This window comes from Coloeus monedula, assembly GCF_965178545.1.
Source record: "Coloeus monedula genome assembly, chromosome: 5".
Taxonomy (NCBI): Eukaryota; Metazoa; Chordata; class Aves; order Passeriformes; family Corvidae; genus Coloeus; species Coloeus monedula.
This window is the reverse complement of record NC_138785.1, coordinates 58,354,193-58,366,888: the sequence shown is the minus strand read 5'-3', so window position 1 is coordinate 58,366,888 and position 12,696 is coordinate 58,354,193. Positions and strand designations below refer to the sequence as shown.

Genomic DNA, 12,696 nt, shown 5'->3' with positions numbered 1-12,696 from the left:
CTTTCAACAGCACTCAATTACGCAGCCTATTTTAACTCTGAAAAAGTCCTCACTTTTGACTCCCCATTTTTGGCAGATACAAAGTATTTATGTTGGATAGAAACAATTATGAAATGCTTGCATTGCCCAAAACGCCGATGGCATTTAAAAAATAGTCTGCAACTACTTTTCACCACTGTCAGTGCAATTTTTTTGCTGTGGAAAATCAGGAAAATAGTCTTTCTTATCGACATCCAGTTCTGCAGTAGAAATGACAGAAGTGAGAAAGAATGCAATGGTGGAGAGCTTGTATCCCACACAATTTAAGCAAACCAAGGAAACAATTTGCTTGAAGATTTATTTTTGTGTGCGTGAAAGAATATGCAGATCTCTTGAAGAAAGCATGAAAGCACTCTCGTGGTCAAGTTAAAAAGTAGCCTTTTACCCAAAGCTCGTTTACCACATTCAGATGTGATGCTGTACTTCCAATGGACCTTTCAATATTGTATGAGTGGATTGTATAGCTGAGAAGGTATTTAAAAAGTGGCTAGAACTGAGTGGAGATGTCACCTGAAAATTCACCGTTAGTCATTAGAATGACTAATCACAGCATACAAGTTAGGCTAAAAAAAAAAAAAAAAAAAAAAAAAGAAAACCCCCCCGATCTTTCAATCTTTTAGTCTTCTTGTCGCTCTGTCTGCAGCAAGCACGGAGGAAGTTTGGGCTGCCGGCGGCCCGTAGTTACCGTGGCAACCCTGGCAACCGGCAGGAAGCGTCTGCGGTGCGGAGGGGCCGAGGGGAGCGGGACGGCGCTGCCCGGATCCGGGCGTGCCCAGGGAGCGGGAGCCGGGGGACGGGAGAGGGGCCGAGGGGAGCGGGACGGCGCTGCCCGGATCCCGGCGTGCCCAGGGAGCGGGAGCCGGGGGACGGGAGAGGGGCCGAGGGGAGCGGGGACGGCGCTGCCCGGGTCCCGGCGTGCCCAGGGAGCGGGAGCCGGGGGACGGGAGAGGGGCCGAGGGGAGCGGGGCGGCCTCTCGTGGTCCCGCGGGGCCCCTGGGTGTCCCACGGGGCTCCTGAGGGTTGGGCCGGTGGCTCTGCGGGAACTCGCCGGAGCTTCGCTGCCTGAGCCTCTCGGCGGTGACGGTGCTCGAAGCTCCTCATCTGTTTCTGCTTCTGCACTCCTGGAGAGTTGACACTCCGCAGGGTAAGGGAGCAACCTCGCCTTTCAAATCCTACTGACTTCCATTCTGCCTGCCTTAAGTGACTTCTAGAACCCGAACTGCAGGCTGCACTTTTCGTCCTTTGAAAGATGTCGCTTAAAAGCGCTTTTCCTATTTCTGTTTAAAGTGCCGCTCCTTTATTTGAAGTCCGTCATCTGCCAGTAGATGGGTCACTTCTGTATCAAACCTCGTATGTCGCTTGTTTGATTCACAGCCGTGCTTCAGCCGTCTGATCGCTCTACAAACACGTGTGACCCCTTCCAGCTCCTCACTATAGAAGAGCTTTCATCTCTGGAGAGTGGGACGTCCTTATGAAAAGTTCTTTTTCTGCTCAGTGCTCCCTCCTTCCCTGCCAATACATTGGCATGTTGTCCCAGTTGTATTTTTACAAAACCATTATCACTGTTCATTACTCCTATTTTACTTTGTACCAAAAGGCTGACGTTGTTCCTGCTTATTGTCACTCTTTTTGTTTACTTTCTCTCATGGTACAACCACTGACTTTTCTGGATTTTGTCATTAGTTAAAACCTAATGTACCTTAGCATGTATCTTGATTACTTGGAAAACAGAGAAGATTAAATATACCTGAATCACTTCTAAATACTTCTCTGAGAAAAATATTTATGTAGGTATTAGCAGGCTGACTGTATTATGAGCAATTGTACATTTCAAAGGCTGACACTGACAGCAGTATTTTGTGATATGTGCTGCTACTGTCAAGAACTTACCTGGTGTTTTTATAGTATGAAACAATCTTGATTCTTACTTTTCTGACAGTTAAAAATCTGTCTTCTAACTCTAATGTGATTAGAATTTTGTGATAATAAATGGACATACAAAATCAGTAGATTTCTTTCTATATTAATGCTTGTCATTTGATTCCATTTTACAAACAGAATAGTTCCCATAAGTGTCATGTAAGTTTTTGTGTGTTCTGAAGAGGCTTAATTGTCTAATTGTGGTATATTAGTTCTTTTAAAAAGACTTTCAGTGGAGACAGGCCACATTCTGGAAATGGTAGGAAAGAGAAAACATATGTGTAGTAGGTGAACTGATTTGTATCACTAATTCTGATTAAATCATCAGTCAAGAAGTATGAATTTAAACTTTCAGTTTTAGTTTTGCTTTGTATTTTAGCTAATTTGCTAATCATTATTATATGTTGTTTCACAACATTCAGTAAAACTTAGGCACTTAATTTAATTCTTTCCACAAGTCATAAAGACAGCATATTTACACACGTGCTGGGACCTTATCACTTATCAGAAACAGAAGCAATCCTAAAGATTTCATAATGTAGATGATGACAAAGGTACCTGACTGGAAATCCTGTTTGGAGAGAAGAATTAAAATAGCCAAGCTACACAAGGACTGCATGGTGGCTGGTAGAGCTGAGGGTGAGAAAGTAGCATGGCCAAAAAATCTGTCTCTCTGATTCATCCTGATCTCAGTATTTGGCATTTAATCATGTTTTTGAGAAAGACAGGTGTCATCAAGGGTGATGGCTGGATAGCAAGCACTCTGCTCATCCCTGAGGCAATATTTGTTTCCATGTTTAGCTTCCTGTTATTTTCATCTCTATATAGTGTAATTTCTTTTTCACTATTGGAATTTAATTCCTTATTTACTAATTTTTTTTTTCCATGCAGAATATACCACAGCAAAAACTACTGAGCACTAATATTATTCAAAACTAGCATTTTCACTCTTTATAATTTTATTAATATTTGAAATCTTGGAATAATTGATATTATTCAGCATAGTATCAGACTTGGTATGTTAAATAGGCAGAGAACTATTATTTTTATTAGGGACACTTTAACCCAATTACATACATATGTAGTGATGTGTAGCTGGCACATTGACTTATAGAAGATAAGTGTACTTAAATCAGTATTTAAGGATGTAGACGAAGTTATTTTTGCACTCTTTTTAAAAAAGTACTTTCATTCTTGTTATTGGAATTCATTTTCTGCGTTTTTTCTTTGCTGGCTTACATTTCTATTCTCATCTCTTATTGATTGTGGTTTGGAGTTTGTGTCCTGAATGTACTAGCTTCATTCCTTCATCCTGGACATTCTTCAAATTGTTGCTTTCTTCTGGTGTAACTGCACCCAACCCTCTTTGACTCTGGGCTCTTCTGCAGAGCCGTGTACTGCTGTTTGGATTTCTGTAGGCTGCCTGAAAAGCAGACTGTATCTAATTCACTTTAGCTGCAGGTCTCAAAGAACACAAGTGAAGAGGAGCAGGTTGGGAAATGTGTGCATTTGAAAAATGGAATAACAAGACTATTACAATTATTCCATGCACTGTGTCCAATATATAAGAATAAGCATTTGTTTCCTAGTGCACTTACTCAGACTTACTTGATTGTTTGTTCATGTCAGTCTTTGAGCCTGGGGATTCTAACCCTTGATATTCTCTCATATAGGAATGAAAATTATTTTATGTTTTTAATAATTTTTTTTTGTAGGAAGCAATGTTCTAAGAATGTCAGCAGGCATCCAAATAAAAACAAAGACTGCAGCACAGAAAAGCAAGACATGTTTTCCAGAATCACAGCCAAAGCCTAGTGACAAGCTGAATCCTAAAACTATTGATCCGGTATGTATAGGTGATGGTGGTTTTGTTTGGTCAAAACCCATCTGTGGTTTGAAGAATTTTCCTTACTCTATGAAATGGCATGCAGGACATGCTTCTTCTGGTCCTATTTTTTTCATAGAAATTAAACTTCCGTTATTAATCATACATTCCTTATCTTCTAAGCTCAAATACCTGAAGTATAACATTGTATATTACATTTTTATAAAAAGGTATTTTGGTACAATTGTGGCTTGGATGGTAACTGTTATTCTCTATGTACTATTGCCCTAGAAAGAGACTTAGAGCTAAACATTAAAAAGGATTGTTGTTCTTTTCCTTATACGTCTGAACTTTGGCACCTGCTCCTTTAGAGAAACTTATTTCAATTGTGCAATGAAACCAAGAATGGGGTGGCATATTGAAGGTATTCAAGGCTTCATAAAATCTGGAAAATTAATTGCTGGTGAGCATTATTTGAAATTCACAGTTACTGTGACTCTGTAATGCTTCAGGAAAAGTTTGTGCTCTTGGGAGAATAGTAATGAAAGGCGTTGTTTATTTTATGGAAGTCACGTGCCTGGAGAACTAGCATTGAATGCATGAATTATAATTCACCACTGGGCCATATAATTTGGACAATTAGTAATGCCACAGGTTTTTTGGAAAGTGAATTAAATGCAGAAGTACTTCACTGATAAACAGAGGCTGAATACTTCAATGTGGGAATCTTTTTTACTTGAAATCTCTTTGCAAGTAGCACAATGACTGAAATTAAGCCATAAACACAATTCTGCTAATCATAATGGAGGTTTAAACACTCAAAAGACAAAAATTGAGATTTCATGGTATTTCCTTCTGAATGCTTTGTGATAATATGTATAATCTGGAAAACAGCATTGAATGATCATGCTAGTAAATATAATAGTTCATATGCATAAGAAGCATGTATATGATAAAAACCAATTTTTCTCAGCCTTTCCTTGCATGAAGGTCCTAGTGTCCTTCTCCAGTGTGTCCTTCCTAGATTCTCACCCAGTGTGAACCTCCCTGTGCATTTCCAGTGCCCTCCCACCATCTTGCCCAATATTTGGTGTTTCTCCCACATCTTGCCACCATACACTTTTGTCTATACTCAGATCAAGATGGAATTGCAGTAAACGTGCTTTCTGTATATTTCCAATATAGCAACAAGAGCTTCAGGTAAGTGGGAGGCCTTGATCTGCTAAGGAGAGAACCTGTAAAACTTTAATATTACCATTTGCAAGAAAAAATAGAAAAATAAAGTTATTCCATCAGGAGACCACTGATTCTACATTTTTATATATTTTAACAACTCCCCAGCCAGATGAGTCTTAGAAGCTGTTTTCTCATAAGTGTCTCACTTATGTTTTCCACCCCATAGCTGCAGTTCTTTTCTTGATTTGTTTTAGAATCACATGATTAAGTTCAGGTTTTGGTAAACTTCAGTTTTAACATATTCATAATAGCTTTAAAACATTACTGTTATGAATAAATAATGCTTTTTTTTCTGTCCTCACAGTTTGGTCCTTATTCTCAACCGTCAACTGCATTTGCTGCTACATATGCTAGAGGTGGCATTCCATGCAGGTGTGTTGGATTGGTTTTTATTTTTACTAAATATATTATGAAATACATCTCTTCATGTTTCATTTTTTAGTTAGGTCATTTGATTCTATTAATTTCTGGAAAAATTTCTAATTTTTAAATAACTTTAATTAACTTTATTTAATTTAATTTAAATTATTTAATTTAAATAACTCTAATTTTTTAAATAACTTGACTCTTTCCAGAGCAGAAAGCAACTTTCCATGCTTTTGAAATGGTCTTATTTTGGTTCTTTTTTATGCTGTATTAATATCAAAGCCACATTTTTAAAGAATAGTTAAGTATGTGCACACTTGGTTTCCTAAACCTATTTCACAAACAATTTCTTCAGGTAAATGTGTTTACTTCTCTAGTGTCATTTTAGTAAGTAAACATTTCACAGCCTTTTTTATCTGAAGTTAGTAGTATGACAAAATTTTATTGAATATTTCTGTTCTGTAGTTTTCAATAATATCAAATATTAACAAAACTACTTCTAAGTAATAGTTTAGGGTATTTTAAGTTACTTAGTTATATATATGCCTAGACAATAAATACTCTAGTGTTTTTTCACATGGATGCAGAATTACTTTACAAAAATATAAGTCATCACTAATAAAATGTGCATGTATATACTTGTATAAAATAATCATTAATACATAGTATTAATACATTAATACATTTATTTGTGTCTTAGGAGTAAATAGTAAATTCCAATATGATCTTTTTCAGTTTGAACTGATTTCCCTTACCAATTGCTATTTGAGGAAAATGTTTCTTGATATACGTACCAAAATAAGTAACTTTGCAAAAGGAATAGCTTCTGTGCTGGTATGAGAGGCATCTATAATTTTTGTAACTTTTGTTTTCTGATTTCTATGTGATTAGGAGTGGAATTTTGAAAACTGCCATATTTTGGGAATTTATTATAATTGCACTCTTAACCATTATACATATACACAGGTTGGACTCAATGATCACAGAGATCTTTGCCAACTTAGTTGATTCTGTGATCCTGTGATTTCCCTGAGGAGAGCAGTATGTATTGTGATTGTGTGTACAATGTAGTAATATGACAAACTAATTGGTGATACATTTAAAGCAAATAGTCTTAGCAATAAATTATGTATTATTATATGTTAATTTGTTAAAACTTTTTTCTTTGTATAGGTTAGTGCATGGATCAGTAAAGCACAAACTGCAGTGGGACTGCCTTCCCGAAACTGTTCCCTTTGATCCTCTCCTTATAACATTGGCAGAGGTAAACTCAATTTCTTGTAACATTAAGCACACAACCATTTCCTAATGGCAAATGTCATTTTTAAACAATCAAGCTAATTTAGGCTTAGCTACTAGGAAAATATAAAAAAAAGACCCACTTATATGAATGAAAATGGTCAAGAACATTGCTATTTGTAGTTTAATTAGAGCATTTTGGGAGAGCTAGGTAGAGCTGTTTAATCTTCATAATACTGATCAAATGCAAGACTGCATCTCAAATTCCCAGCTGTTGAATGAAATTTGTGGTTTTGCAGATCTTTTGTAAACTAAATTGTTTTGCTTATTTTTGTACAAAAGCCTACCTTGTGAAATAAGAATGCTCTCCTCAATAGACTGAAATAGTACAGTGTAAATAACTGGAAGAGAAATACTATACATTAGGTTGAGGCTTCTGTTTTCTCAGAACCATCCGTGACATTTATCACCAAAAATGTTTCAGGTGTCTAAATAAATGTGATCCAATGGCTGAATCCAATGTTGCAGGTAGAATAAAGTGCATACACTAAGGTGGCTTTTTAAATTTTTATTTTATTTCTTTCTTTTTCCATTTTTTTTCTTTTTTTCTATTTTTCCTTTGGTTTTTTCTTTCTTTCCTTTGTTTTCTTTTAAGACTAACAAAACTGTCAACTCCTAAAGTAACATAAAGCTTCTATTATGTTAAGAAGAAAGGCTTCAGCCACAGGGCTTTAAATCTTTGAGTTTTTCCAGTCAGGCCTTTGCCAGAAGTGCATCTTTGTACTGTCTACAAGTTTTTAGTGTTGCATACAGAGGTATGTGGTGTGGGGTGTCTTTCCTTCCATAGTTCACTTTCTATTCTTTTTTTTCTTCAGGGTACAAAACCCCTTTACAAACATGGCCTGTTCTAGTTCATGGTCTCATTGAAAAAATACCTTGGGTTGTTAGATTAAAGGTAGTGAAGTACAAATATTGATCGAATTGGCAGTATTCGTAATGTGAGTTTTAATATTCAATGTTCTAAAAGAAAAATTAATTAGAATATTCTGTGAGCAGAGTTGTACCCAGTGGCTCCACATGGTGGAGTTAGTGTACTTTATGTTTTGAACTGATCTGACAAAATCTAATCATTATCTTGCTGCTATGTGGAACTTTTAAAACATGTTTTTGTGTAAAAGAAGGCTCACTATTAAGAAAATTATGTTTTACATTTGCAACAGGGACTAAGAGAGACAAAACATCCCTATACTTTTGTTTCCAAGGAGGGTTTTAAAGAATTACTTCTGGTTGAAGGTGCTGCTGAAAAAGCTATTCCCTTGTTGCCTCGTCTAGTTCCAGTCTTAAAGGCTTCATTGGTATGTCTTGTTCTTCATGCAGAGATTTTAATGAGTTTGATTTTTTTTTTCATCTGCTGGTGAGAAATACATGGATAATATTAATGTAATGAATCTATTGCATGGGCTTTTGGTTTGGAGGGATAGGAATGATTTTTCTTTCTGTTGTTAATCCTACCTTAGTTTATTAGCTAAATATTTCTTTAAATATAAATTCAGATGGGCAACTTCTTCTACAACTACATAACAGTAGCTATGGGAAAATTTTATGAAACTGTTCTATTAAAGGTTTTAATATAAGCAGAAATAAAAATACGTATTTGTGGTGGGTTTTTTTTATATGTCCACACAATAACATCTAAAAAAATAAAAATGAGGTGAAGTAAAATGGATATTCAGGAATAAATACTCATCTATTACATGTAACAATTCAAAACATGCTACAAAGGTAAAAGAGAATCACAGAATAAGCTGAGTTGGAAGGAACCCACAAGGATCATTGGGTCCAACTCCCAGCCCTGCACAGCACCATCTCCAGAATATGTCTGTGAGGAAAAGGGAAGAATACATTTAAAGTGTTTGAGGTCATATTCCTAATTTTTTGAAATATTTTTAACTCTTCTACGCCATCAGAAAATAAAATGAGATATTGACTTTGAAGGTTATCTCTTTTGGATCTTTTTCATGTCTTTGTGAGCCGTTTTCTGGTTCAGTAAGTATCTGTCCTTTTTATCTAGCTGTTTTTCAGTTCTGATTTAACAGAGATGGCTTGAAGTTTGAAGATTAATTGTGATCTCAAATCAGATGCAACAGAAGTTTAGAATTGTATGTTATCACTGTCTTTGGTTTAGCTTGAAGACAAAATTAGAATTATAGTTCTCCAATTAATGTTACTCATCTGATAATTTTTATTGTTGCACTGTTTTGGTATTAAGTCTTGTTAAACCTTCTACTGCATAAGCAGTCAATGATTTATAGTTGAAAAGAAAATGTTCAGGGCCCAAATGCTGGAGAGGAAAAACAGTTGTTTAAACAAACTTAAAATTTAATATGAGACCACAATAAATTGTTATGAGTCTATTTCTCTGCTAAAGGAAAAGCGAAATAACTAAACCATTAGAGAAGTCGGGTATAGAAGAACCTTTCCATGGGAGCAATAAAGATGACAAAGAATTGTAGAAGTAGATAAGAGCCTGATAATTGCTGGCAGGTGACAAAGGTGTAGTTGGCAAGGAACTAAATAAATTGAGGCAGAAGGTCATTGGCTCCTCTGTTTCTCCAACAAAGAAAGTTATCATTATGAATTACATAGAAATTACCTAGAATTCATTTCATTTGCAACTAAAATGGTGTCTCAATTTCGACACAGCAGCATTTGGAAGGTTATTTCTAATATGCAGTGAAATACTGAAATTGCCAGTGTAGCAAGATACTCTGCGTGCCAATTTTTTTATTTCATCAATAGTAAATTATTAGTTTTCTCAGAAGAAATGCAAGGGTTCTGGGGACATTTCATGGATGCTTTTGTTGTCCACTTCAGAAATATACTCTGGCTTTAAACATGGCCTCTAGATAGTGCTAGTCAGTCAGTATTAGTATATACGCACAGTAGTTTTTATGTTTAAAACTACTCCATACAATCATAATGCAGACATTGCAGTTTAGAAAAACTTGTGTGTTAGTCTGAATATTACTCATAGGATTTTCTTTCTTTCTGCCCCTTCTGAAGGCCCATGCAGATGACGAAGTATTTGGAAGAGGATTGGATGCTTTAGTGCAACTGAGTGCTCTTGTGGGCCCATCTCTTAATGATCATCTTAAGCTTCTACTCACAAATGTAAGTTTTCAATGTTGTAATAAAAAATCATTTGTATTTTAATGGCACTCTTGTTTACTATAATATCTGCACAGATACAGTGGAGGACTCAGCAGTTCTATGAAAAACATTATTTCATATGGTCCCCTGTGTGACTCCTTCATTCCTATAGTATGGTGACTTATAAAGTTCTAGCAGGGTCCAAAAACTGTTGTTAATGTAAACTGGAGAATAATAGAAGTCTTCTCTCTATTTAATAAAACATCCAGATGTTTTTGTTTTGGGTGGAAAATTTATTGCAAAATGAGTTTTTAAGTCTGAGTATTTTAACAAAACCATGAACGCTTCAAATCATTAACAGAAGCAAATATTCCCACTTCTTTCAGATGGGAATTCTGCACAAGGAAGTTTTCATTAAATAAGATTTGAGTGGGATTATGAGAAGTACTTTTATACCAAGTCATTCTGGGGACATTCTTCCTCTGTCAGACAGGCTTTTCATGGTTTTTTTTCAACCTGCTTGTAAAGTGCACTTTTACAGCAAAATAAAAGGACCTTTTTTGACATCCAATACAAAAGAGAGAAACTACAGCATGTTTTTTTGAAGTATTTCCACTACAACAAATCTCTTTCAATGCACATAAAAAAAAGTTAACTTTTCATGTGGACGACTTTTCATGACTTTTTTTAAGGTGGATATTTCTTTCAAATTCGTTCGCTAAAAGAAAAAGAAATATTTTTGTTGGCTAACAGATCAGTTTTCTTTGAATTTAAGTTTCTCTTTAGTTAACTTTTTATTCCATTTGCTTTTATTGAGTTCCATACTTTGACGTCAGTTGCAAGTTATAATGTTTCTTTGTGGCTTTAATTTTGCAAAATTAAAGTGGAATAAAGTAACAAAATAGGTTATTATTGCCTCTTTGCATATGCTGTACTATATTGTGCAACAAACCTTTTTATTTTTACCTTTCCAATAGCTTTTAAAGAGATTAATGGACAAGAAATTTAGAGAAAAAGTTACTGTTGCTTTACAAAAGTTGGAGCAGTATGGTGGAAAGGTGAGTTGATCGGATGATTATTCAGTAATCTGCACTTTTAAATACAATTTTGCCAAAAGAACTTTCATCTCTGGCTTTGTTGCCATGTTCTTGCTTCAGTAGGGCTGGGATACATGCTTGGTGCTCCATTTTCTGGGACTAAATACGTTTCTCAACAAGATTTACTCTTGCAAAAAGTTACTTTTTGCTGTTATTGATGATGCCTGCTGTTCCCACTAATAGCTTATTGTTTATGCCATTTACTGAGGGAATCTGACACATTCCAGCCCACCCTGGTTAATGCAGAGTTTGGATCTGCAGTGGCTATAAATCAAAAAGATGCTTTAAGTAATAGATGGCAGCGGTTTCTTCCGTTGAACGTTCTTTTGCCAAATGTTATGCTGTACATTGTGCACAAAGGAGAAAAGGAGAAAAAGTGAGGAGTAGTGGCTTGGATGTTCGTCCAGAAGAGAAAATACTTGCTTTCTTGACCCTATGAACAGTTGTATGTGTTATATTAAATGGTTATTTGCAAAGAATAGCAATGACCTGAAGATTAGGGACCATACATGCAGGCCTACCAGTACCAAGCTTGTGTGCCTGAATCAGTAGGTGCCCAAATAATCAATAGGTGCCTCTTCATTTTTGTGTGTGTGCTCATATTCATTTAAGAGCAGTAGCAATGTTTGTCTTACAGATTTGAAAAACATTACAAAAAATGAAGGAGGACGAGAGTTTTTTATTTATATGAAATGAGACAATACAAGGAAAATTATGTCTCATCTTAATGTTCTGAAAATTTAGGTCTCAGTAATGTAACTAATCCAGTGAGTCATTAACCTCTAATTCTTCTGTCAGTCCCCCAATTTCTTGTAGTCTTACCTGTTTTGTGAGTAGGTCTTTCTGTATGTCTTTTAAAAATACAGTAATAAGATAAAGCAAAAAAACCTGGAAACAGACTCCTAAATTGTGGTTACAAAGCAATATTATATAATCCAACCAATTAATTTATCAAATTTATTTTCTAAGTTAGTTATAAAGCATATGATTCTTACTTTTGTTGGAAGTGCCTTCCAGAACATCACTCCTCTACTTAAAAATCCTTACTATTTCATGTCTATATTTTATGTCCAGTTTTGGGTATGAGTTTAAATGTCCCTTCTTTTGGATGTTTACTCTCCAGCATTAGTTATCACAGTGGTGCATTTTCTCAGTTCATTTTTTTCAGCCCTTTTGACAGTAAATTTCTCAGCCAAGATTAACTTTAGTTTTCTACGGTTTGATAATAGCAAAGATGAATTATGCAATTTGTAGTGACTATATGAGTAGTCATATGTAGTGCTAGTGTCCCTTATTTTGTTTAAATTTGTTTTGTTTTCTTCAACAGGCAACTGTGGCTATCATCAAATCTAAAATTCCAACCTATAGTTCTATCTATTCTTGAACAAGAAAACTGTAGTGATTTGTACTGTAAGGTGAAGTTAGGAAAGAAACTGTCTGCAAGTATCACTGACAGTTATTTGGGGTATGATACATTCTCTTAAAATAATAATAATCCTTCAGTATGATGGAGAGCAGGAGTCTTATCAGTTTGTGAATATGTAATTATGGAAAACTTCTCTTTGTATATTTGCATATGCATTGTGCTTAACAATGACATTGGTTAATGTGCTGTTATTTCAAAGAGTAAATATTGAATCTTATTTTGTTTTAAATTACAATTTCATTTAATATATCTGCTGTGCTTAATATGTTTTGTATAATTGTGTGATGCAAAATAAATTGGTTGTAATTACTTAAATAAAATCTAACTTGGTGCTAAATTGTATATGTATAGTTGCTTTTGAAATATATTACTTATTTTTTGACACAGGAGAGATGGAT

The 12,696-nt window shown here is 35.3% G+C and overlaps 1 protein-coding gene across 1 annotated transcript; it reads left to right on the top strand.

Moving 5' to 3' along the window:
- Window positions 1–3,691: 3,691 nt before the first annotated feature.
- PACRGL (parkin coregulated like) lies at window positions 3,692–12,625 on the top strand (the record flags this gene model as incomplete). Its single annotated transcript, XM_082281260.1, has 7 exons — window positions 3,692–3,805; window positions 5,325–5,392; window positions 6,560–6,650; window positions 7,846–7,980; window positions 9,689–9,796; window positions 10,753–10,833; window positions 12,200–12,625. 7 exons carry the CDS (start codon window positions 3,692–3,694, stop codon window positions 12,254–12,256), a joined length of 654 nt encoding a protein of 217 aa, XP_082137386.1. The 3' UTR covers window positions 12,257–12,625.
- Window positions 12,626–12,696: the final 71 nt, after the last annotated feature.